The sequence below is a fragment of the Sphaerodactylus townsendi genome, linkage group LG13 (assembly GCF_021028975.2).
Source record: "Sphaerodactylus townsendi isolate TG3544 linkage group LG13, MPM_Stown_v2.3, whole genome shotgun sequence".
In the NCBI taxonomy this organism is placed as follows: Eukaryota; Metazoa; Chordata; class Lepidosauria; order Squamata; family Sphaerodactylidae; genus Sphaerodactylus; species Sphaerodactylus townsendi.
This window is the reverse complement of record NC_059437.1, coordinates 23,546,684-23,574,141: the sequence shown is the minus strand read 5'-3', so window position 1 is coordinate 23,574,141 and position 27,458 is coordinate 23,546,684. Positions and strand designations below refer to the sequence as shown.

The 27,458-nt window shown below is 44.6% G+C and overlaps 1 protein-coding gene across 1 annotated transcript in view; it reads right to left on the bottom strand.

The window, feature by feature from the left end:
• Positions 1 to 27,458, bottom strand: part of IL1RAPL2 (interleukin 1 receptor accessory protein like 2) — a 552,812-nt gene that overhangs the window by 122,380 nt on the left and 402,974 nt on the right. Inside the window, exon 6 of the mRNA XM_048514525.1 lies at positions 12,721 to 12,795. Within this exon, the coding sequence (XP_048370482.1) occupies positions 12,721 to 12,795 (75 nt within the window). The remainder of the gene's footprint in view (positions 1 to 12,720; positions 12,796 to 27,458) is intronic.

Below are 27,458 nucleotides of genomic sequence, written 5' to 3'. Positions count from 1 at the left end.
AGGGAGGTCAATCTGTAATGTCTTACGAAAGACGAGGCAGAGGCCCAGGTGGCCGCCTTACAGATCTGCTCCAGAGGAACATGTTTATATAGAGCCGCATTAGCGGCCGCACTCCTCGTAGAGTGAGCAGTAATCCCATGAGGGATGGGAAGCTGATTGGCCTTATGTGCCTCAATGATGCAAGCTCTGATGTTAGAACTAATCGAAGCAGAGGATGTAGGCTCTCCAAGTCTACGTGGAGCTACGTTAACAAATAAGGTTTCAGACTTCCTCAACTGCTCAGTGCGTATAATAAACGCCTTGAGTGAACGTCTAACGTCCAAGCAATGCCAGCGCCTCTCCCTCGGATGGGAGGGTCTGGGACAAAAATTTGGCAGGACCACCTCCTGTGTCAAATGGAAGTGTGACGCGACCTTGGGTCGGAAGGAGGGGTCAAGTTTGAGGACAACCCTGTCTGGAAAAAATAAGCGCAGATTCGGATTAACTGAAAGGGCCCTGATCTCAGACACCCGCCTGGCCGATGTTATGGCCACCAAGAAGAGGAGCTTCATCCTAAGCCATCGCAGATGTATGGACTGGACAGGCTCGAACGGGGACTTAGTGAGCGCATCCAGAACTGCATGCAGCCTCCAAGACGGGAAGCGGTGAACCACTGGCCCCTGTGACTGTAGGACCCCCTTAAGGAATTTTTGAGTATCTGGATGTCTGGTTACAGGAAGCCCGTCAAACAGTGGAAGGACCGTGGCCAATGCCGCCAGCTGCCTACGAAGGGTAGCACTACGCAGACCCTTCGCGAAGCCCTCCTGTAAGAAGCTAAGAACAGAAGCTACTGAAGGTGACTCTGGGTCCACGTGTTTCCTGTTGCACCATCTAGCAAAGGCTTTCCAGGAGGAGTTATAGATCGCAATGGTGGACCTGCGCCTAGCCGCAACGATGGTGTCGATGACGGCGGTGGAGTAGCCTTTCTTTCTCAATCTCCGCCGCTCAAGTGCCAGGCGGTCAGCCTGAGCCACCCTGGATCTTGGTGGAAGAGGGGGCCTTGAGACAGCAAGTTCGGTGTCACGGGCAGCGGCAGAGGCTGGGCGATGGCAAGTTGTTGTAGAACTGAGTACCAGGACCTCCTGGGCCAGTCCTGTGCTACCAAGATGACCTCCCTCCCCTCTGTCTGCACCCTCCGGAGCAGCCGATGTAATAGAGGTAGAGGTGGAAAGGCATAAAGTAGACCCCCTGGCCAGGGGGCTGTCAGAGCGTCGGTAGCCCTTGCGCTGGGATGATAGAACCGTGTCATGAAGCAGTCCATCTGCGCGTTGAAAGGGGAGGCAAAGAGATCGATCACTGGTTCCCCGAACCTGGTCGCAATCTCTTGAAAAACTTCCGGCTTCAGCTTCCATTCAGCATTGGAGAGTTTGGTTCGGCTGAGCCAGTCCGCCTCCACATTCAGACATCCTCTCACATGTTCCGCTCTCAGCGACGCAAGATTGGCCTCAGACCACAAAAGGATAGGGAATGCTTCCTTGTGCAACTGTAAGGATCGAGATCCCCCCTGATGGTTCAGGTAGCATTTGGCCGATATGTTGTCCGTGTGGACGATCACGTGCCGGCGGAGGAGAAGATGTCGGAAAGATTTTAATGCCAAAAAGATTGCTTTGATTTCTAGCACGTTGATGGGTAGCTGGGACTGAGCCGTTGACCAGGTCCCCTGAGCCAGGTGTTGATCCAGTTTGGCTCCCCATCCCGACAGGCTGGCATCTGAAAATATGTGAAGCGCCTTCTGGGGTGCAAAAACCTTCCCTTTGGTGAGGTTGGACTTGGCCGTTCACCATATGAGACTGTGCCGAACCGCAGGTGTCAAGGACAGGGAACGATGTTTTCTCTGAATGATCTGAACGGCAAAGGGTCTCAGAAAGGCTTGCAGCGGCTGCGCGTGGGCCCTTGCCCATTGGATTAAGTCTATAGTAGACATGAGTAGACCCAACAAACTTGCTAGGTGCATCAGGGAGCTGGCCCTCTCTTGTATGACCTTGCGACCGGCCTCCTGGATTTTGGTCACCTTGTTGTGGGGCACAAACAGGGTGCAGGACGTAGTGTTGATTAGAGCCCCCAGGTGCTCCATCCGTTGGGAGGGAAGCGTTGAGCTCTTCTGCAAGTTTACCAGGAACCCGTGTTCCGAAAGTGTCCTCTGGACCATCGTGACATTGCTGAGGGCCTGGGTTCGGGACCTGGACCTGATAAGCAGGTCGTCCAGGTAAGGGTAAATATGAATGCCCTTGCTGCGTAGAAGGGCTATCGGGGCTACCAAAACTTTGGTAAAAACTCTGGGAGCTGTGGCTAGCCCAAATGGGAGAGCGACGTACTGGATGTGATGGTCTCCCAGAGCAAATTTGAGGAAGCGAAAGTGCGCTGGATTGATTGGAATGTGCAGGTACGCTTCCTTCAGATCTAGGGACGTGAGGTAGTCGTCCTGTTGAATTGCTGCCACCGTGGACCTGAGAGATTCCATCCTGAAGCGGAATTTTCGCAGGTGCCTGTTGAGGTGCCGGAGATTGAGAATGGCTCTGGTGTCCCCGTTCTTTTTGGGGACAGTAAAAAAGTGGGAATAAATTCCCTGGCCGTATTGGTTCATTGGCACCGGTTCTATCGCTTTGATGGAAAGCAGGTGCATGATTGCAGCATTCAACCTGTCCCTCTTCTCTGGTTGGGATCCTATGGGAGAGGGGATGAATTTTTCTTTGGGCCAGAAAAGGAACTCTAAGGAGTAGCCTGAAGAAACTATCTCCTGAATCCAGCGGTCGGCATGGGGGAGCACCCACAGTTGCTGGAAGTGACGTAGTCGCCCGCCGACCGGGATAGCTGGGGAGTCAGGCCTTGTTGTTGGGATTGGGTTCAGATCTGAAGGGTTTTCCCGACTTGCCCTGACCCTTAAAGTCCTGTCGTCTACTAAAGGAATTGTGCCCCTGCCAGCCGGTCTTTTTGTTGTCCCTCTGAGGGTGATATGTGGACCGAAAGGAGCGAAAGGAAGGCCTAGGTGTGAACCTAGGTTTGTCAGATCTAACTGACCTAGGCATGGTCTTTTTGTGGTTTTTTGTCTCCACCAATATTTTGTCTAGCTGTGTTCCGAATAAAGTTCCCCCTTGGAAATCGTAGCTGGCCACTACCGTTTTTGACAGGTTGTCTGCTTGCCGCGGTTTTAACCACAGCAACCGCCGAGCTACGGATGCAGAAGCCATGATGCGCGATGTTGTTAAAAAGGCATCTAAGGAGGCATCTGCAAAGAAGGAGACAGCCATCATCACTCTCTCCACCCCCTCCCTGATGCCCTGATCCTGGGGGGGATAATAGACAAAAGACGTTGTAGCCACACGATGGTGGCCCTGGAGACTGTGGCTGCAGGAGCCAGTATTCTGGCCGCCATGGCCGCCCCTTCGTGCACTCTGCGCATGCTGGCATCGGCTTTTCTATCCATGGCATCTTTTAAATTGCCTTCACCGTCCTGACAGACCAAACCCCCTGAGTGCAGGGCAGAGACTGGACCGTCTACCAGAGGGGTCCTAATTAAGTTGTGGAGGTGCTCTGGGGCCAGATATAATTTTTTGAAAATTTGAGGGAACCCCCTATTCGCTGCTGGACTGATCCATTCTTTTTAAAATTTCCTTTCGAATGACTCGGGGAGTGGAAAAAACTGCACGCTCTCTTCTTCAGCGAAGATGGCAGTAAGCCCTTTGGGGACGCCTTTAATCGGCTTAGAGGGCTTGGTAGCATTGGGGTCTTCAGCTTCTGCTGAATCATGAAGATCCAAAGCTGAGATAGTTTTTGCTAATAGGGTTGCCAGTTGTTCTGACTTGAACAGGCGATGTGTTTGTTCTGCGACTTGGGGAACTTGGGTGTCGGGATCAGAGAAATGGTCTGAATCTGGATCCAGTTCACCCTCACTGACATCACTAATGTCAGAGTCCAAAATATTGGGGCGCCAGCGCGACACCTCCCTGCCTGGCCTGGGTGACCTAGAACGGGCTTGAGCCCTGCGATGACTTGCACTAAGGCCTATGGAACTGAGGCGGTGATCAACCTCCTCGCCAATGGAGGAGCACATTAATTCCACCAACTGGTGGGGGGAAAACGGCTCCAATCCGCAGGGATGTCGCCCACCCTAGTTGGGACCGGAGGGAGCAAAGACTCTTGCCTGACCAACGACGAGTTTGAGGTGCTCTCAGGGTTCCGTTGCCGCTGCGAAGGCGGTGCTGGTAGGGCGGGGCGGGCCAGCACGGGGCCTTGCAGACCTCCGTTTGCGCCCGGGGCCTGTTCCAGAGGCCCGTCATTGCGGCCGCGGCTCTCCCTTGGCGCCTCCCGGCGACCGGAGCAGGGGTCGGCTGAGGCAGCGCGGCGCCCGTTGCGGCCGCCCGGAGAGCGGGAAGCGCTTCTGAGTCTTCCCCTGCGTTCCGCCGCGGACTCCCTCTCCTCCGACTCAGCCCAACCACTACGTGGGGGCGAGCGGAGAGCTCGGGCGGAGGCCCGGGTATTTTCTGCAGCCGACCTGCAGAAGGCCTCCCTCTCCGGGGAAAATGGCGCCGTCGCCATTGCTGAGGTGAATTTTGGCGCGCAGTTCTCGATCACACCGTTGGTCCCAGGGAAGGGAGGGGAGGTGTGGGGGCAGAGATAAGGATCACAAACAAGGGAAATCACAATGAAGACAAAAAGACACACTGAGGTAAAGTTAGGAAGATTAAGCACGGAGCCTGACGAAGTTGCTGCACTACCTACGAGGCAGGAAAAGATACTGGGGCAAATTGGCGGCAACTGACGACAGGGCGGGACCAAGAATCTTTTTCTGCCTACCTATTGGTCGAGAGAGAAAACCCACAAGATGGCTGAAACCATTCAAGAGAACATATGTGATTTTCATCTTGTCTATTTGAACTCAAGAATATTGACCCTAACCCCCCCTCCCCCCCCCGCCCCCAAAAAACATGATGACCTGGGAACAAAATTTCTTCACTGGGCTCAAGAGGCTGCAGAACTGGTGGAAATTGCAGGTCCTTTCCTTCAAAAATGAAAGTGCCCATAAGTGCTTGAAACTCCACAGTTCAAAACATACACTGCCCTCCCCCAAGTTCCTTACCATTACATCCCATTCTTCCAAGGTGCTCAGAGTGTCTGATCTTCACAAAAACCCTATCAGGTAGGAAAGGCTGAGGCTCATTCCGCACATGCAGAATAATGCACTTTCAAACTGCTTTCAGTGCTCTTTGAAGCTGTGCGGAATAGCAAAATCCACTTGCAAACAGTTGTGAAAGTGGTTTGAAAACACATTATTTTGCGTGTGCGGAAGGGGCCTGTGATACAGCTACTGTTTCAAGGGTTCATTTCCTCTTTCTCTTCTCCTCAACAAAGGGTCTACTAAAACTATAGCTGCAAACTAGTAGCACCTTTCTCAGGCCTTCAGGATAATCAGCCTTCCTTCCTGGAATTTTGCCCCCCCCCCCAGTCTTTTTTTCTCAGCAGCCCTAAATACCTAGAATTAAAATAAAACAAAAAACGAGAGATGGCATAGACTGTATTGTATTTTCTTGACTCCGTCAGGATTAGCATTTTATCACACACTGTTCGGCATCGGCACTTGATAAATAAAAAAATCCTGAGCGCTTGACATGATGATACAGACAACCAAACAATCTCCAGGGTAGAGCTGCCAACTCCAAGTCAGAAAATCCTTGGCGGGTCGGGGGGGGGGTAGGGGTAGTGTTGGGGGAGGTCAGAGTTCAGCAGGGACATGATGTCATAGAGCCTATCCTTTGGAACTGCCACTGTCTTCAGGGAAATGGCTAACCATAATCTGGAGATCAGCTGTAATTCCAGGAGAAGTCCAGAAAATAATATAAGTAGATATGTTTAAAATGAATGATAATGTTGATCACTGTTGGGATACTCTGTTCTGATGAAACATATCCTTATGTCAATCGCTTTATAGATGGGGAAAGAAGAAGCTCTGCAAAACTGAAACCCAAACCAGTGGTTCAATTGCCCACTAATTATTGTATAGATTTCTTGTAGTTGAAATAAGCACAACAGAAGAATTGTGACTTTTTGGTACTAAAAATTGATTTATTTGTATATTGTACGTGCATAAGAGTTGCTTGAATATCTTTGTCTGTGAAGAAACGGAATAAGAATTATTAGGATACAGAGCATATTGAAGAGTTCTGAAATTTATTTGGTCTTGGGTGACCCAAAGCTAATAGGTACAGTGTGATAATTATATTACTCACCTGGAGTTTGGCACCCTACAACTGTGTGAGATTGCTCACGCATTAGTTCCATCACCTGTATGGGATCAGAGTTTCAAAAGCATCCTAAGGTTCTGATGGTGACTTACCTTTGTAAAATAGTCCAAACAATAAGTGTTTCAGTGTTACCGTTTTGAGATTTTAATCCACATTAGCCATTGTGAATACTTCCACTCCTCCATAGCTACCCGCCATTAAACTCAATTAAGAAGTCCCTTTTTGTCCTCTTTCCTATACCTTTCCCCTTACAAGCTCATCATATAAATCTCGAAGTTTTAAACACCAATCCTAAGCAGGTCTACTCAGAACATTAATTGGGTCTATACAGCAGGGCTTACTCCAAGGAAAATGTTCTTAGGACGGCACTGTTAACCTTTGATAGCCAGCTGTTTGACAAAATAGCATGATGCACAATCCTGACCTTTATCAATACTGTACATTTTGATTGGCTGACCCATTCTTCCACTTCTCACCCATTTAGCAAAGCTGTAAACAAGGGGAAATGCTGAATGGCAAAGCCAGTAGATTGCAGAATGTTGAAAAGGTCAAAATAGCACAGCGGAATGTTACTATCCTGTAATTTACAGAGTATACGAGCCATTCACATTCTAATAACTCATTGTCATGACAAGCCTAGTGAAAAGAACATAAAAGTCACAGTGTGAATCCATTTCAGGAACGGGGATGGATATATTTAGGGATGGGAAACTGTTGCAAAGTTACCCCACTTTTAATTTATATTTCTTCTGCTGTGCATAAATGAAAGAATCTTTTTCCCCTAACGCATAGCTTTAAAAAGGCTTGCAAGTTTTGAAAACCCAATCAAAATAAAGTAAGGCTTTCAGAACTAACATTATTTCTTTTTTTGCCGCTTTTGTGGAGATAAGTTGAATTGCAGAAAGTTCAGCTGCATTTATTACTAGATAACAAAAACATCTTTCATTATTAGTGAGGAAGCTTTTCCTTCACAGTACTCCATTTCTCTACCTCTAAAATCAGGTCAGTCTGTTAGTATATACTGGGACCTACTACTGCAGCCCTTAAATGAAAGTACAGGGGAGAATGAGTTATTTTGCTAATAATTGATGATGAATGGACACTATCCAATAGGGAATGTGCTTCTCGTATTCCAGACAAATCCTGTAGATGTTTCATCTGAAAAAAAAATAATCTGAATGCACCACAAATTTTATTTTAGATGAAATTCAATGGCATCTGCTGAATCTCTTGAGAAATCTTGAGGATTGCCCTTAAAATGTATACAGAATCACTTTTTTCTGAGCAGATCACCTCCAAGTTTTTGGAACTTTAATTTTAGCATAACTAGACTCAGTCTGCAGCAAGGCCCTGTGCAGGGAGCCCCCACGCCTGACAGGGAGGCTGTGAATGGGCATGGGACCCCCCAGAAAACTCAGTTCTTGCCCTGGCCTCCATTTTCTGTTGATACACCTGCAGTTTACGTGCAAGCATGGGCACTGCAGAACAAGGTGTGAAATTTGAAAAAAAAAAACCATTGCCACTCTCCATGCATAGTTTACTCCTGGCTAAAAATATTTAACATCTGGCCCATGTATGAATTTACAAAAAAAGACCCAGTGAGGACAGAGAGGCCTGCATCATCATTTATTTGAAGATTAGACCTGATATTGCTATAGTGTTTTTTAAAAATATTCTCTATGTGGTGATGTAGTGAGTGGGTATACATCAAAGATCTAACACAACGAAAACTAACCAGTGTTCTGTTAGATGTTTTGGCTTCCATCGCAATCAGAAACTACGGTAGAAATCCAACTGCATCCAACCAGTGATCTGTTAGACATTTTGGCTTCCATCGCAATCAGAAACTACGGTAGAAATCCAGCTGCATTACAGATGAAGCTGGAGGCCAAAACAACTAAGACGAGTTACCCCTATCTCTGTTACAATTGTCATTTATTTACACAGAGATATCACTTTTAATGAAATCGTTAACCTAATGAACCAACAATTTCCCGCCAGCATGCTTCGCTTACAGTTGTCTTCACACATTAAAGAAGTTACAAATATATGCAGGCTCCCATAGATTAAGAGTGCATCCTTTTTGTCAACCTCAGCAAGGTTGCAAAAATCCAGGCTTCCAGGCTTCCCATGCAAATGGGCCTGGTTGTTCCTTATTGGGCTGATGGAGAGAGCAGGAAGGATGGTTACCCTGAGCTTGGATGTAGGGCCTGACCAAAGGTTATTTTCAGGCCATTAAATCACACTTTGTTCCTTTCCCAGCTCAGGGCCCTCAGCTGCCTTTCAGCACTTTCAGTTAGGGGCAATAGTTTCCAGGTACCTTGGCACCTCTCAAATAAATCCAGCATGGAATGAAGCCTCCTAGAAAATCTTGCAGCCTCTGAAGTCTTGCTGACTTCCTCCTGCCTCTTATTTGAGTATCCCATTTGACAGGGAAGCAGATCTTTAGGGCTATAACTTCACACAGTCACAGGTGACTACTTTGATTTAAAACTCTTTAAGGCTTCCTCAGTTACCCATTTAATAACTATCAGGCAGCCTACATACATTATGTCAAATTAAATTCAACAGGTGAGCAACCGCATGTTACTGAAAGAAGATGATGCCCCATACATGGACAGAGTTATAAAGTATCTTGGCAGAGTGTGAAAGTTCATGATGACTTGGTCGGGTTGTCAGCTCTGGGTTGGGAAAAGTCTGGAGATTTGTGGGGTGGAGGCGGAAGCGTGAAGGGGAAGGCGGAGTTTGGGCAGGGGAGGGACCTCAGCAGATATAATGTCAGAGTCCACCTTCCAAAGCAGCCATCTTCTCCCTGGGAACTAATTCCCATAACCTGTTGTAATTTGGGGATCTCTGTGACCAGTGGTAATTTACAGAGATCACCAGTTGCCAGCTTGAGACTGCCAGTTCTATGACTTCACTTGGAAATGGTATTGATGAGATAAGGAGGTATGGCTCTGTGTGTGTGTGTGTGTGTGTGTGTGTGTGTGTGTGTGTGTGTGTGTGTGAGAGAGAGAGAGAGAGAGAGAGAGAGAGAGAGAGAGAGAGAGAGTGAGTGAGAGTGAGAGTGAGAGTGAGTGAGCGAGTGAGAGAGAGAGAGAGAGAGAGAGAGGGGGGGGGATTCTGCAGCTATAAACATCATTGCAGAATTGTGTAATGCCAGATTTCTTCATTGAAAATATCTAATACATGAAAGAACATGATCCAGGATCTGCGATCATCCATAGGCAAGGTGGCTTGGGAGCAGGCACAATAATTTGGGAACTGCACAGATCAGAAGACGGTCAAAGAAGCAGGAGTGGTACAAGAAAGAGTAGTAGTCCCCTCTCATCCTATTACAGCAATGTAAACATGTGCTATTAGACAAAGACCAAAATTACATTTGTTGAGAAGGGCAGATAATCTAAGTACAACTTTTTCGAGCCAGGAAGAGATGAGGACAGAGCCAGGTGAAACACCGTGTAAGCCTGCACTGAAATGAAATTTGCTTTCCAAACTAATGAGACCATTTCATACAGTCTACCATGAAATATGATGGAAGGGCAACTAAATCCTAGCCAGAAAAAACCACAACAACAGAGTAAACACCAGCAGAAGACAAAAACATCAGCAGACATTAAACTCGCCAGTTACAAGGTTGGTTCAGGCATCACAGAACTGGAAACGTACATTTAATTTTGTACTGGGATAGTGCAACAATAGATAGAGAAGCATTGTGTTGCTCCAGTCTGCATCTGGAAGAGCTTTCAACATTGTTTCACCTGCTGAGACCTTGGGAAAAAATCATCCTGACTATTGCTAATGCTGTTCCATCATCGAACGAGTCTGCAGTAATGTGCCTGTTGTCCAAGGACTTTTCAATAGTCTCCACTTTTCAATAGTCTCCAAATACAATAAATTCTATAGCTCATAATTTCTGAATGATAGCTCTATTAAAGAGAGCTGTCATTCGCCACATACATCATGCTGGGAGAGCCAGGGTGGTGTAATGGTTAGGAGCAGGTGGATTCTAATCTGGAGAACTGGGTTTGATTCCCCACCCCTCCACCTGAGTGGCAGAGGCTTATCTGGCAAACCAGAAGTGTTTCCATACTCCTACATTCCTGCTGGGTGACCTTGAGCTAGTCAAAGTTCTTTGGAACTCTCTCAGCCCCACCTATTTCACAAGGTGTCTGTTGTGGGGAGAGGAAGGGAAATGAGCTTATAAACCACCTTGCGTCTCCTTACAGGAGAGAAAGGTGGGATATAAATTCAAACTCTTATTCTTCTTCTAAATGACTATCATTCTCATTCTACTTAAGATCAAATCACTGGCTGTTAAAGCAAAGCAACTAGGAAACCAATATAATTTGGACGATCCACATTTTACTTTTTTAAGCTTCTTATTCTTTTGAAAATCTCATTCTAAACTTGCACTAGGATGTGTGGAGAGAGAGAGAGAGAGAGAGAGAGAGAGAGAGAGAGAGAGAGAGAGAGAACCAATAGGACAGCAGTGCCTGCATTTAGTTTCTGTCTCAGTCTGACAGGACTGTTTTGATCTTTGTCATTTTATAAAAGAATGGAAGGGGTAAAGCATCTTAAGAAGAACAAAGCCTGCTTTAGGTGTTACTTGAAGCCTGCAATTAGGTCACATTAAAAGTATCTGGCTTTACTGAAGAGGTTGGTTGCTTCTTAAATTGTCTACAAGATGCTACTTTGCATGTTGAACTAATTCATAACACAGGAAAGGAATAGTGGCTATTTTTCTGAGCAAAAAAGACACAATTTCCTTAAAAATGGGCTTGGACACAGAAAGTTAAAAAGATGGCTGAAGGACAAAAAGAGATAATAGCTTGTCTATATGTATGTATCTATGTCTTCTGCAGTTGCTGCTATATCTGAATTTCCATATCAATGATAGCAGGTGTAGTGGAATGACTAAGAGTGTGACTCCATCAACTGTTAACAGAGCTGAGTTAAAACTATTCACTACTATTTCGGATTAGAGAAAGCATCACATGTGGGGAGCTCTCTCAGCAAATGTCTCTCACATACATTGTGGGATGCTGTTATTCTCAGTCCTGTTTTTCTCCTCATCCGTTGTTCTAAAAGTCCTAGGCTTCATTTCCTACATCAGACCTACTGGCAGAGGCAATCCACAGTCAGCGAAATCACAGTGCAGCATCTGCAAGCAAGGATGCTGGCAGATAAAACCAAGCGAGTTACTACAGCCACTTGGATTCAGAGGCCTATGACATTCAGTATCAAGAAGGAGAAGGACAATGATGCTAAGTATCTGGTTGGATGATGGAGAATCAAACAGCAGCAAAACACCACACATGCTTGGTTGATAATTTTTTTCACCACTTGTTTTGGCTGCATTGAATGCGATCCCTTGGAGTTAATACCTAGAAACAGACAATATTCAGGAACAGCCCCAGGTAATACCCAATGGGAACATGCAATGTCTGACTGGGGTGGACTGGGAAGAGAAAATGGGCTTAGATCAAACAAGCCTGACCAGGTCTTGTGGAACGACAAGCCAGCCCTGCAGGGCCACTCCACAAAGCATCATCCACTGCTTCCTCCTAAAACAGTGGTTCTCAACCTGGGGGTCGGGACCCCTTTGGGGGTCGAATGGCCCTTCTACAGAGGTCACCTAAGACTCTCTGCATCAGTGTTCTCCATCTGCAAAATGGATAAATGTTAGGGTTGGGGGTCACCACAACATGAGGAACTGTATTAAAGGGTTGCAGCATTAGGAAGGTTGAGAACCACTGTCCTAAAAACTAGTGGCAGTATGGGAAGAATCAACTAGTTGTCTGAGACTGCTCATCACTGCTGCTGAAGGATCCAAGCCAAGCGACCGGAGGCATTGGCAGAGTTGTTGGGGCTTTCTCTGCTCACTCCTGGCCTCCGGTGATCCACCCGGAAACAGCTTTGTAAGTTAAATGACCAGTCTGCCCACGGTTCTGATCCCTGAAACACCCATGCAGGATGGCTGCCCGAGGGCCTGGCACTCCTTCCCATTTTTGGAATCCAAGCTTTACAAACTCAGCGTGAGTCACCATAAATGATTGGCAGCTTCATCTTGGCACCAATTGTACATGCCCGATTTGATTCATATTGTTTGTCAAGGCACTGGGACTCTGACTTTCACCACATCTCTGGATGAATGAAAAACTTATTGTTTCTGGCATGAATGATTCCATCCTTCATCTCCTGCAACAATCCCTTCCTTCCAAACAGCCAATGAAAACAATTAGCACTAATCCTCCCCAATGCTACACAAACTCTTCTTTAAAAGGTTCTTGCAATGAATTCTACCACTGCAGCTGAGAAGCTGCGAATTGATTTGCATGTAGTAACACTGGCAATAAACCTTTCTTGCTTTGTTCAATCTTCCTCATCTGTTTAACCAGAGAGAAAGTTCGGGATCTATTATTCCCATAAAGGAACTTACCCAGCTGGACATCTATAACACTCGTCTGGTTCTCCGTCGGGTACAAAGGCTGTGGAGGTCTTTTTGTGACTAAAGCTAAAAAAGAAAAAATGAGACAAAAAGAGGAATGGGTAAAAAAAAAAGTTTGAGATAAATTGCACGATAAGGAAAGCGCCTGTCAGGCAAATGGCTGAATGTAGACACAATGGTGCACAAACATTGATGAGAATAATTCTAGAAGCAGCAACCTGCAGCATCGAGTCTTCTGGCAGCTTTTGCCGTCAGGGTGGGACTAAGTCTGGCTCTCAAAGCAATTTTGACTGGCCCCTGGCTTCCCATCCATAGGTCTGCTAAACCCATTTACCAACAGCTTCACTAGTAAAGGAAAGAGACACGTTGTCAAGTTGTGAAAAATAGAGACAAATTTCTGGGTCTTGGCCTTCCGTGTAATGTGGCTTAGAGCAGCTGGCTGTCTCTACTCTAGCAAAACCAGTCCAAGTCTGCAGTTACATTTTAAATTAGGATTAAATGAAGGGACTGGACGCTTGTCAGCTTATTAGAGATGCTGTTGGGTAAAGGCAAATATCGAGCCAAAATTGGTTTATTCAGGCTAAAGGAATGAAATCCTAATAATAACTTCCAGAATCCCTGTTTTCGAGGCACAGTCCCAATTTTCTGTGTATGGTACTGTTAAATCATCATCCCTATTTTGTTCCTACTGGCAGGTATTCACCTACATTGTTGCTCCAACATACAGTCATGTCCATTTGCAGAAGAGAGGAGGATGACTTCTCCTTTCCCCATCAGACCCCCATTTTGTTCCCAAACTCTCCCAGAACAAAATTTGGATGGGAGGGTGATGGCAGTGGGGTGTGGGGACAGGAGGAGGGTGGGGTGTGGGGGGACAGGAGGGGGCTCAGTGGTGACATGATGTCATACAACCCACACTCCAAAGGTATAATTTCTCCTGGAGATCAACTGCAGGAGTCTGGAGATCAACTGAAGGAGAATTCCAGGCCCTATTTGGACTCCGACAAACTTATCTGTCACTCAAACTGCAAGTCCTTGCCCCTTTCTGCAAGGGCCAAGAAACGTGGGTTAAGGGTGGGATAAAACCCAGGGGTTGGGACTTCATACAGATCCAGCTCCTAATGCAAGTCTGCTCCGCGCCCCCCACCCCTGGAATTTTGAAGAATCGCGATTTGTGTGATTCTTTTGTTTTAACAAGCCTTGCAGCTAAGAAGGCATGTTGGTGACCTGCATTAGCTCTGGAGGTGCCTGCACAGAGGCACGTGAACAGCCCAAGGCTGCCTGGGCTCATGTACCCCAGCTGCACCCCACTTTGTTTTGGCCATACAGAAAGTGCCCTAGTTTAACCACATAAGCATATATTATCTGTTTTGACAACATCCAGGAGACGGCTGGAGATCTCCCAAGATTACAACATCTCCAGGCAACAGAGATCAGTTCACCTAGAATAAATGGCCACTCTGGAAATGGCCACTCCAGGCATTTCCCTACCCAGAGCGGGCAACCCTAACCCACAGAGATCACTTCTCTAGGTCCAAATAGGTTCAAAATTGCACTTATTCGGGAGTCAGATCTAGTGTAATCTACTGTTTTTCCAGTAAAATAACATTTCAGTCTTTGCCCCCCACCCCAGCCTCCCCCACCAGAGCGGCAGACAGGCAGGCAAGCTGGGTCTGTCCACCATCACCACCCTCTGAGGTTGAGAAAAGTGGCCCCAGCTATCCTACACTCCTTGGGTGGCAGCTGAGGGGACAGAGGGCCAACGAGGGCTGCCTATGTGACCTGCATCTGGCACCCTTGTCCCACTGCCCCAGCCAGAGCAGCAGCCTGGCTGAGTAAGTATGCACCCTGAGTAAGTACACACCAAATGAAGGCCACGCAGGCTGGATTTGGGCTTGGCTGAGCCTTGAGGCAGGAGCTGCATGGCTGAAAAGCCAGAGAAGAACAGTAGCTGAGACCTACCCACCCACCTGATATTTGAGATACTCAATGGTTAAATAATAATTATTATATAGATGGCACCCAAGGCAGTATTTTTCCTCTCCCCCTCCCTCCCTCCCTCCCTCCCTCCCTCCCTCCCTCCCTTCCTTCTAACATAAGCAGGGTGGCTCAGCATACCCCCTCCCCCACACTCATACTCCACTGCTCACTGTGGAGGTCATGCTGGGGAAATGGAATATGGGTGCAATTTCAGTGCTTGCCCTGGGTGCTATTCTCTGTAGCTATGCCCCTGACCATGTCAGATTCAAATAATATCTATTTGGAAAAAAAGTTCTCTGTTTATTCCACTATCATCATGAAGGGATTTCCTAAGACATATACTGCAAATACACTGAATTTTATTAGTGATCAGAATGAAAACGAAAATGGAAAATTCTATTTGCAGTTCAAAATGGCTCATTCCCAAACTCAAATGCAACAATTGACCTTAAGGAAACATCAGGGCTACTGATGCAATTAAATTACTTTTAGATTAGCTTAGGAGTGGAAAGTTGCTAGCAGCGAAAAGAAAATCAATTTCTTTTGCTAATGCACTGAGATGTCTGAATGCCAACAGAGAAAGAAGGAAGAGCTGTCAATGCTACCTAATCATATAGAGTGTCATCTCTATTGAGACTTTTCAAAAGGTGCAGGATAGTTGGTAGCACAATGATGAAAGCCCAATTCACTCCAGTGTACACTGTTGGACGCCAATCATTAAGGACCAATTTACAACCTGGCCCTGACTACACAGCCAGCTTAATGCATATAACAAATGACCACCCAGCAAAGTGGGCATCTGACTGATCCATCACTTGCTCAGATCAGCATTTCAGAGCAAGGTGGTCAGTCTTGTTCACATGGATCATTATGCAACAAAAATAGCAGCCGGTTGAGAAATAACGCTCCTGCCACAGCTGAGTAGCATTCCCCTGCTGAACTGTTTTCTCCCTCTCCCCCGACCTCCATAAATGCCATTTGTGCAAATCACTGATACGAAAATTCATAATGAAAAGACACAACTCACATGGTGAGATGTTATGAATAGTATGCCCAATGGTGTCACAGTTGTGAGGTACACATGATTGGGGGGGGGGAGTAATCAGATCCCCCCATGTGTAATTCACTTGCTAAAATCAGTTGTGGGTTGTGATCTTGGTCCTATGGAAAAGCTATTTTTAAGCTCACACCTGTAATGTTTCTTTAATAGAAACTGCACCCTCCACCCCTGTTACTTGAACCTGTGTGGAGAAAGAAAGAGAAAGGACAGGTACCTATACTGAGGTACCTATATTGTTTTTCTCTCTTTTTTTGCTACTGGGGCTCAAAAGCAGCACAGGTAATTACTTCTTTTCTCTTCCCCAGTGACATGGCACTAATTGGACCCACCATGGCTGCATTTACAGCTAAATTTGGGTGCTGTGTGGTTTCCGGGCTGTATGGCCGTGTTCTTAAGCGTAGCACTTCTCTCCTGATGCGTTTCAAGCTACAAATCTGTGGCTGGTGGCATCTTCAGAGGATCTGATGTTGGGAAAGCAAGTGGAGTATATATCTGTTGGAGTGTCCAGGGTGGGTGGGAAAACCTTGTCCTGTAGCGAGGTAACAAAGGGCGCAACCAGGTCAATAGTTGAAGGGCATCTGAATAGAAGTATGAAAGGTAACAATGAAGACCTATAGCCTGGGAGTAACCCTGTAGATAGCATAAGGTCATGCTGGTGGGAGCATCTGAATAGAAGTATCCTGGCTTCCTTTGGTTTCTATTTCGTCTATGGTGCATCCTTGGTGTTTGTGTGTGGAGCTTTGGTTTGGACTACAGATCTTAGACTCCTATACTATTTTTTCAACACTGCACAGCAGCCAAAGTTCTGTTCATTTTCATAGTTTCTTTAACCCTTCCTGTTAAAATGATCGTCCATAGTAGCCTTATGGATTTCAATTTTGCTTCTCTGTGTAGTCTGACGTAGTGGCTTTCAGAGTGGTCCAGAATTTCTGTTTTTTCAAATAATATTCTATGTCCAGGTTGGTTTATCATGTGTTCTGCTATTGCTGATTTTTCTGGCTGAAATAGTCTGCAGTGCCTTTCGTGTTCTTTGATACGTGTCTGTGCGCTGCGTTTGGTGGTTCCTATGTAGACTTGTCCACAGCTGCATGGTATGCGATAGACTCCTGCAGTAGCTAAAGGATCCCTCTTATCCTTTGCTGAACGTAGCATCTGTTGAATTTTCTTAGTGGGTCTGTAGATTGTTTGTAGGTTGTGCTTCTTCATCAGTTTTCCTATGCGATCAGTGGTTCCCTTGATGTATGGTAAGAACACCTTCCCTCTAGATCAGGGGTAGGGAACCTTTAACACTCAAAGAGCCATTTGGACCCGTTTTCCACGGGAAAAGAAAACACTTGGAGCCGCAAATAATTGTTGACATTTAAAATAAAGATAACACTGTATATATTTGGTTTTTTTACCTTTTACTCCACTCATTCTGAGAAGCGCATGGATGCGTCCGCCCTGCTGGCTGCAGGGCGGGCAAGGATGGGGCTAGTGGCTCAGCCTCACCGCTCCAACGGGGCGGGCGAGAGGGGAAGCCGGGCAATTGGTGCGCCCACCCTGCTGCCTGCAGGGCAGGCAAGGATGAAGCCGGCAGCTTGGCCTTGCCGGCCTCCGGGAAAACACCCACCCCGCTCCAACGGGGCGGGCGAGAGGGGAAGCCTGTGGTGCGGCCCAGCCGGCTGCGGGCAATTGGTTTGCTTGCCCTGCTGCCTGCAGGGTGGGCAAGGATGGGGCTGGCAGCTCCGCTTGTGGAGCCGCAGTGCAAGGGCAGAAGAGCCGCATGCGGCTCTCGAGCCGCAGGTTCCCTACCCCTGCTCTAGATGGCTCTTTATCTTTGTTCATGTGGCTTGTTCTTGGTCTTGCAGCCCTTCTGATTTCTGTATAAGAGTAACCATTAGCCTGTAGAGCCCTGTTTAGGTGATTCAATTCATCTTGTAGGAGGTGAGGTTCACAGATTCTGTTTGCGCGATGTACCAAAGTTTTTATGGTGCTCCTTTTTTGCCCTGGATGGTGATTGGAGTTTTTGTGTAGATATCTGTCTGTGTGAGTAGGTTTTCTGTATACTGTGTGTCCCAATTGCTGGTTTGGTTTGCGGATGACTAAAACATCTAAAAATTTCAGTTTTCCTTCATTTTCTTTCTCCATAGTAAATTGGATGTTTGGGTGGATCGTGTTGATATGGTCCAGGAACTTGTTTAGTTCTTCTTCTCCGTGGCTCCAAATGGTGAATGTGTCATCCACATAACGGAACCATATGGTGGGCTTTTTTGGTGCTGTTTTCAGGGCTTGTTTCTCAAAATGTTCCATATAAAAATTTGCTATTACAGGGCTAAGAGGGCTACCCATGGCTACCCCATCTTTCTGTTCATAGTATTCATTATCCCACTGGAAGTAGCTGGTAGTGAGACAATGTTGAAACAGGGCTGTGATGTCTTTTGGGAATTTCTGGTTAATGAGTGTCATGGTGTCTGCTATGGGGACCTTGGTGAATAGGGACACCACATCAAAACTGATCAGTTTGTCATTGGGGTTGAGTTTGAGTTTGCTGATTTTTTTCAATGAAGTGAGTTGAGTCCTTAATGTAATGTGTAGTAAGTCCAATATGGATTTGCAGTTGTGTGGCCAGAAACTTTGCCAAATCATATGTAGGAGATCCAATTGCACTCACAATAGGTCAGAGTGGAGTGGAGTCCTTGTGGATTTTTGGGAGTCCATAGAGTCTAGGAGGGTGAGCTTCAGATTTGCAGAAACGTTTGCGAATGATTGGATCAATTGAGGAGTTTTTAATCAAGGTGTTGGTTTTCCTGGTGATTTTGTTGGTTGGGTCCTGTTTTAACTTTTTGTATGTTGTGTGGTCCAAAAGTTGTCTGATTTTTTCTTTGTATTGGTCTGTTTCCAAGATAACCGTGGCATTACCTATGAAACTATGAAACTATGAAACTATGAAAATGAACAGAACTTGGCTGCCAGTGTTGAAAAATAGTAGGGTCAAGACTGTGTCAAACCAGCTCCACACAAACACAGGATGACCATAGACAATAGAAACAAAGGCCAGGATACTTCTATTCAGATGCTCCCACCAGTGACCTTGCTATCTACAGGGTTACTCCCAGTCTTCATTGTTACTCATACTTCTATTCAGATGCCCTCAACTATTGACCTGGTTGCCGCCTTTGTTACTCACAGACAAGGTTTCCCCACCCACCCTGGACACTCCAACAGATATATACTCCACTTGCTTTCCCAACATCAGATCCTCTGAAGATGCCAGCCACAGACGCAGGCGAAACGTCAGGAGAGAATGCTGCTAGAACACGGCCATACAGCCCGGAAACCACACAGCACCCAAGTGATTCCGGCCGTGAAAGCCTTCGACAATACATACAGCTAAATTACTTGTTATGGAACCCAAACACAAGTAACTTGTAGTTTGACCCCTGAAATGCTAGCATTTGTAAAAAACAAACAAACATTGGAACACTACATAAATATTAAGATACAGACTTTATATTAGACATAATCAGTGGTGGGATCCAAAAATTTTAATAACAGGTTCTGATGGTGGTGGGATTCAAACAGTGGCGCTGCCGCACACACGCACCTCCAGTCCCTATTGGGCAGGGAGGTTGCTTTAGTAACCCCTTCTCGGCACTCATAAAAAAATAGTAACCACTTCTAGAGAAGTGGTGAGAACTGGTTGGATCCCACCTCTGGACATAATATTAGCTTTCGATGGAATTAAAATGTTTTAAGTTAAATAACTCTGAATTTAACTTGGTAACAGAAAGGGATGAGTTACCATAAGTGTGAGGAAAGCAAGGGATTACTGTCAAAAAACAGTAACGCTGTATAGCATATCTTTGTTCTCACAGTAACATCTACAACACCTCCCTCATTTTCTGGAATCACGATAATATGTCTGCTGACACTGCTAAAGGCAGCCAATAATTTGAGATGAAGGCTCAATGATATCTGAAGGAAACTTGACCTAAGCCCCTTCCGCACATGCAGAATAATGCACTTTCAATCCACTTTCAATGCACTTTGCAGCTGTGCAGAATAGCAAAATCCACTTGCAAACAGCTGTGAAAGTGGATTGAAAGTGCATTATTCTGCAAGTGTGGAAGGGGCCATACAACTGCCATTTTTAAGTGGCAGTCCTGTGTTCCTTTATAAGGTATAGTTGTGCTTCATGTGCAACTTAAACCAAAGCACAATGGGATCTTGCCAGCTCCCCAGAACAACTAGAACATACTTTAAACAAAGCAAAATAAATACAATGAGGTCTAGGTCCTAGGGGTACCTTTTGCCTGCTTTGGAATGGCAATTCCCTGCCAAAACATACCTGGTTCCCCACTGGGGCGTAAATAAGCAGCAAGAGAGAATGGAAGAGGGAAAGAATGTAATTGATGAATTGGCATCTGTGACAGGCTGCACAAACAGAAGTTTAAAGGTGCAAGTCAGTCAGTGGAGGGTGCCACCACAACAGAGTGGGGAAAAACTTCCTAGGAATGGGAAAGCATCCTGGTTGGGTAAGCTTTGATTGCTTTGATTGGTAAAGAAACCAGCAGACTGACAGAGGGACGAGGTATCTCTCTGAGAGGAAAAGATTTGTGAGCTTTTTGAATTTGGATTCCTGCAATTTGGATTCCTTGAATTTGGATTCCTTGAATTTGGATTCCTGCAACATCAAGTCCCTTAACTGTGTGTTAAATATCTACTCGGAGGAAATTTTCATCAGGGAGTGGTTCTAGCTTGAAATGTACTGAGTTCAGTGTGTGTGGACAGCAGTCAATAGACAGGAGAACTGCGAGTTTTATTTAGTGGTCAAGGCTGAAGGTGGAGTGGTAGGGGAACTTTCCACTGGTGACTATAAATAAAAGCAAAGGGAATATATCTTCCAGGGGAAGAATTCCTAACCCAGCTAGCACAGGAATTATATACACAGGTGGATTCCCAGTCTGGTATATAAGTGTTCTGCTAAAGTTACAGAAGGGAGATTTGTGAGAAGTGGGCAGTTAACAGTGAAAGGGTACCAGACTGTTAGAATCCAAAGTTATTATGAATCCATTAGCCAGTAACATTTATCTGAACCATCTTAAAATAAAGAACCTCTCATAACATTTAAGCGACTGAAGAAACTTATAAAGCTTGAATTAAGAACTGTGTCTATGTCAAATACTGAAGTTTGTATGTAGCTTTCTCTTGCCTGATGTCCATCCATTTGAAATATCTCCTGATCCCATCTACTTTGTTCAATAAATTTTACTTCTGTTGTTGAACTTGCCTTAGTTCTCTGGTGCTTTGAAAAGTGGGGCTTGCCATAAGGCAAAAACAGGTTCATTTCACCTTTCTGGATTTTTTAGGGCTGAGCAGATAAGCACATGCTACCATCAAAACCGCTTAGTCAAGGAAAAGGTGGGAAAACCTGGCCAGCATAGTTAGAAGGCTGCCTAAGTCCACCACAAATAGTTAGGAGGGTGAAGGGGCCTGCCACAGCATCGCTTCCAGCTAAAATCCAGAAGTCACATTCCTGGCAATCTAGGGCTGATTCCGCACGGGCCAAAAACAGTGGTGTGAAAACGGTGTGAAAACAGTATAAACCCTTTTACACTGTTTTAAACCCTTTTACACCATTTTCACACTGTTTTCACACTGCTGTTTTTGGCCCATGCGGAATCAGCCTTGGATTTTGCTAATCTCTATGGTACAACATTGGAATTATCTTTTTTTCCTATGCCCTGTCCCCAAAGTTTCCTGCTGGTTCCAGGTATGTGCCTGGCAACCCTAACTAGAACTTTACATCCTAAAGTTGTATAGTCCAAAAAGTCTACAATAAATTGAGAAGAAAAGATACAACAGCAGATGCTGAGGGAGTACGTGTAACAGGAGGTCACTGCACTTCCACAGGAGGGATAGACAAGAGTTGCCAAGGGTGTTCATTGTGTATATATATATATTTTCCATTTGACATTTGTTCAAATTTTGCTTTCCCTTACACTCTCATTCTCCTCATGAAAACTCTGTCAATAAATAATAAGCTAAGGAAAAAGTCAAGAACCACTGGACCAGAAGTACATAAATTGATGTATAACCTAATATCAATCATTTTATTTAAAGCAACTCTTTAGAGAAATCTTTCATTGCTTTGCGTAGGCTGACTGCAAAGATTACACATGGGGGCCTGGTTTTTTTGGGGGGGGGGATGGTATAACTATAGGCACTGTCTGATACAATCATTTTTCTAAAAAAAAATTGTGGCTTTTTCCTTCAATGGGAACACTTGTAGAAGATGCAGTCTGGAAAGTATCAGATAGATTTGCTTTTTAAAAGAAAGTTGGAAACCCGAAGGATCAATTGATATTATCAGCTTTTTAACACCAGAATCCGTGAGAATGTTATGAACTACCCTACTACTCCAGAAGAAGACCAGATATCCCTTATTCCTTGGCCTATAAAGGAAAAACTATAGTATATTCCAATATGATGTTAAAGGGAATTACAGTTGCAGAATAAACACTGACTGCTACTGTTGAGGTATCTGCATGCTCTGTCTCCAAACCCCGATGTGAACCAACCTTTTGAGTTGAGGTTCTTAAAAGAGATGAACAAATCTTCCATCCCAGGCTCATTTTGGAATTGGGCTCAGCTAACCAAGGTTAGCAAAAGAGAAGCAAATAGCTCCTTTCATCCAAGTTCAGTTCTGAATCTTGGAATGATTTAGAAACCTGTTAACCTTCTCAAACACCACTGTTATACCAAATGCACCTGGTTGTTGGTATCAGTTGTTGTGCCAGAATGATGCTGGTGGAGGCAGTATCCAGTGAACTGTTGAGTATACCAGAGTATACTAACACCTTCAACATGGCTGCTAGAACACGGCCATACAGCCCGGAAACCACGCAGCACCCAAGTGATTCCGGCCGTGAAAGCCTTCAACAATACCTTCAACACTGCCAAAAATAGCATCCAAGGCACAGGAGGGTGACAATGAGAGAAAGGTTCCAGTCTCCAGGTGGTGCTTGGAGGTCTCCTAGAATTACAATTTATTATAGAAGAAATGGCAGCTTTGGAGAGCAAACTCTATGAACTCAAATCCCTGCTGAGCTCCTTTCTCTCCCAAAACTCTGACTTCCACAAGCTCCATCTCCAAATCTCCAGGAACTTTCCAGGTCAGAATTGGCAACTTTAAGGGATAGCCCCCAAGTTCGCTTCAACTTTTGTTTGAGGATATAAACATTCTGTTTGGGGTGTTCAATCAGTGAGAGCCCACACATTCACACCAGTTATCATTGGGTGTTGTCATTATCAGAAGTTGAACAAGCATGGGTGAATTAGCCTTCAATCTATATAACAATTCAGAAAAAGTTTAAAGCATATAAAAACATGTAATTCAACAGCATTTGGCCTAGGGCTTTACTTGGATAGGCTTTACTAGGACTTTACTTTACCACTATATTTAGGTAGAATCTTAAATACATCTCTCTGAGGAGCTCTCTTTTTTTAATGAATTGCATTCTCCTAAACTTCCCATTATCTTCATTTTTCTTGCAGGTATTTTCTCAGAGCCTAAGAAGAAAAAGTGGGAAGCAGAGTTTTTCTAGAGGCAATGTTTAAAAAATATCTGTCTGGAGACTCAACAAATTTCCTGGCTCTACAACTGAATTAGTGATGAATGTTTGCCAAAAAAATGTCTGCTTCTCTGTTGGCCAGACAATGATAGGATTGAGCCAGAAAGATACACATAAATATTAGGCAGAGAGGAAGCACAGCCCTGCAGGCACACTGTTGGCTCCAGAATGCAGTTCATTGCCTGCTTGAATTACAGCTTCCTTAAATGGTGTGAAATGCTTTCGCAGAGCAAGTGATCGGAGAACCTCAAAGATGGTTAAAATAACGAATCTAAAACTGACATTAACGTAGACATTCTTTTATGGCAGAACACACAGCATGAAGACATGGACGGCTTTGCTCTAGAATGGCACTCAGAAGACTGTCAGGGGTTTCTCAGAGAGAAGATTAATAATGTTGGACCAGATACCTAGAAAGTTTCCCTTCTGCCGCTGATCTTTTTGATACACAGGAGGGCTGAATATGTGTCGAGAGCACACATCGAAAGGAGGTAGTGAGGACAAACTATTTGTGAGGACAAATAGTTAGCTCCCTTAGTGAATCAATGTACACAGTAAAGCATACCACTAAGCTTTTTATTATGTGCAGCAGACCTTGTTGCCAATGAAGCCACCACCGATCCACTCTTGGTTGTTCCTAAAAATGAACAACCACAGAGAAGTGTGCTGTAAAGAGCTCTTTGAATTCACATGATGTGACGCCCAACAGACTTGATCAGTAACATACTCAAATTGAACACCTAGCCTACAACACTGCCCAAAATGTCTGCAACACACATGGGTTGCATAGTAAGAGTGTGTGTGTGTGTGGCGGGGGGGGGGGGGGGGGGCTCAGAAGACATTCCCTTAAGTTTGAAAGCCACTACTCTAAAACTATCTTTACCTTTATCCTCCGAAGATGCCAGCCACAGATGCAGTCGAAATGTCAGGAGAAAATGCTACTGGAACACGGCCATACAGTCCAGTGATTCCGGACTCTATGGCCTTTGACAATACATATCTTTACCTGTGTTACCCAGAACTCTTGTACAGCTGTAAAAGACCGAAATCTGTTACAAAATCATTGGAATCTAGGTCTATTGATTACCATTACCTCAGATACTGCTGTAGTCATGCATTTTTTTCAAAATATATACAATACAACAAGTTGTACTGGTTGAATAAATACCTGTTGAACACACACACTTTACTATATAGATTATTTACGAAACCTTACACATAAATCCAAGATGATACACAAAGTATATTCTTAACTTTCAGCAACTTTCAATTGTTCACAGGTGTTCAAGTCTCATGAACTGTGCGTTGTTGAAAGTTGAGAATATACTTTTCTGTGCTTCACTTTGGATTTATATGTATGGTTTTGTAAGTAATTTATACAGTCAAGCCAACAGATATTTATTCAACCAGTACAACTTGTTGTATTGAATATAATAGCCTAAGTACGGTTAAGTACTTAGAAGGTTGTTTTGTGACTTTTGTACTGCACACCCTTCATTTTGTATTACCCATGCATTTGTTTCACCTTGCACTGAAACCTGGAATCAAAGAGCAGAAACACTGAATAACCCCTGCAAATTTATATAAGACCATAAAACTCCTTCCATAATAAAGAGGGACAGCAGTTCAATGATACTTCACCAGCTTTGCATGCACAAGTTCCCCAGTTCAAATCCTGCCATCCCCAATTAAAGGATTTCAGAGAGTAGATGTTGGGAAATCCCTTGGTCTGTAGCTACTGCCATTCAGAGTTGACACTGCTGAGCTACACAGACCAGCAGAAAATAGATTCAACATCAAGCAACCTTATATGAATGAAATGTTTGGATTCCTGCCAGGTTCTTCCAGATAATGGTTAGAGATAGAACATACTGGTTAGAGGTAGAATAAGGTAGAACATACTGAGAGAGACCTTCCTTGGCCCAAAATTCACTGCCAGTCAGAATAAATAACAGCATGCTAGAGAGATTTAATGGTCTGACTAGACAAGTCTCATATGATCAATGCGCTTGTTGGCTTAAGTGAGTCAGGATTCTACCCTTGCGCACAAGTGTCTGCAGTGCAGTCACAAGTAGGTTAATCACCAGAACAGTGTGTGTGGAGACGGGCCAGAATGTGTATAATTTGTATTTAATCAAGAAACATGAAAGTCATAGAACCAAAGAAGCAATGAATCAAAATGGGTTCTCTGTGCAAGTGACCAGCAGAAGCCTGCAGTTTTGAAACAGGTCAAAGGAATGTTTTAGGCTGCTAGTGAGAATGCGGGCAAGCATAGATAACATCTTTAGTATCTTGTAACTACAGGCTACTACGTGACAGAAGACAAATGCAATTTTATTAACTTTGGTTTTTGGGTTAGAAATGAATGTGATTAGTTAAATTACAAAGTGTTTTTCTATATAGTTAAATGAACACATAAATGATAAATGATAAGTGATTCACATGTATTTGTATTTTACTATAATTCTATAATTGTTAGAATCATTGTATAAGTCTTGTAAACCATGTTTTAACATTTCAAACTGGGGAATTGTTAGAAACATTTCATGCTGGGAAAAGTAAGTTTTATGATCTAAAGGAATGTATGTAGATTCAAACCTGCAATGCCCTGGGGGACATAGATCTCTCTGGGAGAAACCTAGCAAAACGGGTTTTTCTTGGAGGAACAAGCCAGCTTTTATGGCAGTCCTTTGTATATGCATAGAGGCCATAAACTAACAGCATGTAGCGTTTGAATTACAGAAGGAATGTGGATACATAGGAATATGGGCTGTCTTCATGTGACCAGTTCTGACCAATTAGATTTTTAAGGTATATGAATCATCATACGTGGAACAAAAGGGGAGGACTATGTGACGTCTTTGCATCTACAAAAACTAAGGCTCTTCCTCTACTGGCCGTGCCTCCTTCGAGAGCCACCCGGGAGGGCGTGCCTCTCCTTCGGGAGAGGTCACCTTCTGTAACTTATCTGTATTCTGTAACGTTCTAAAATCCGTGTCTATCACTCGAGGGCACCAAGGGCGTGTCTCTTCCTCAGGAGAGTTCACATTCTGTAACTGATCTAAATTCTGCTAAGTAAAACTGTTTGTTTGTTTTCTAATGTCAGATGTCTTTTGCTTTATTTCAAATTTTAAGTTTTTCTTAAAACTAACTCAGCTGTGTAGGACCAGAGAGCGGCCCTGGCCCCACAGTGTGCAACTTTGAATGTATGACCAAAATGATCTTTCTATCCAGCAGGCAGCGGGTGAGGGGGATCCTGATTTCTGTTGTTCTAGGATTTCTGTTATTGTGTTAATAACTGACAACACAAGGTATAATAAATCATAGATTGTTGTAGGTAGTGCTGGTAGGTTGTCATTTTGCTGTTGAAAATCAAGCTGGGCCTTACAGAAGGAATCCAAAATGAAGGACAGCTAAATTATGAGGACTGACAACAGAACTGAGGGGCGGGAGGGGACGCAGCAGGATAAAATGTTCTATTTCCTTCCACGGTACAAAGAAACACCACTCCTGGCAATGTCTCCCCATTAATCAACAGAAGGCATCTCCTACCAGTTATTCAAGAGCCTGGCACCTACTTTGACAGCACATCCTGTATGTTTGAATAGCATCCACTAGGGCAAAATCATGGCATGCCAAAACTTTTTGCAGAAATTAATTAATCTCCAAAAGTCAATTCTTTGTTCACTTCCAGATCAAAAGTAAACACTCTGACATCACAGCTTTAGTACCCCGTCTCCAAGCATCCTGATGATGTAACTGATACTCTTCTGCCTATCTTGATAACCAGACACCCTGCACAAAAGAGGAGGAGGGAGGTTAAAGCTTGGTATTTATTACAGAAATAATTGTTTGGAATCTGATAATGCAGTTCAAGATTTTAAAGCTACTTTGAGGATTCCTTGCATGATGTGCTCAAAGTACTGTCCAGTCACATCTGACTCATGGCAATCCCACAGGGCTTTCAAGGCAGGAGACAAAGAGACGTTGTTTGCCCTTGCCTTCCTTTGCATAGTGATCCCGGAATTTCTTGGTAGGTTCCCCACTCCCGGATGCACACCTTAATGTGATTA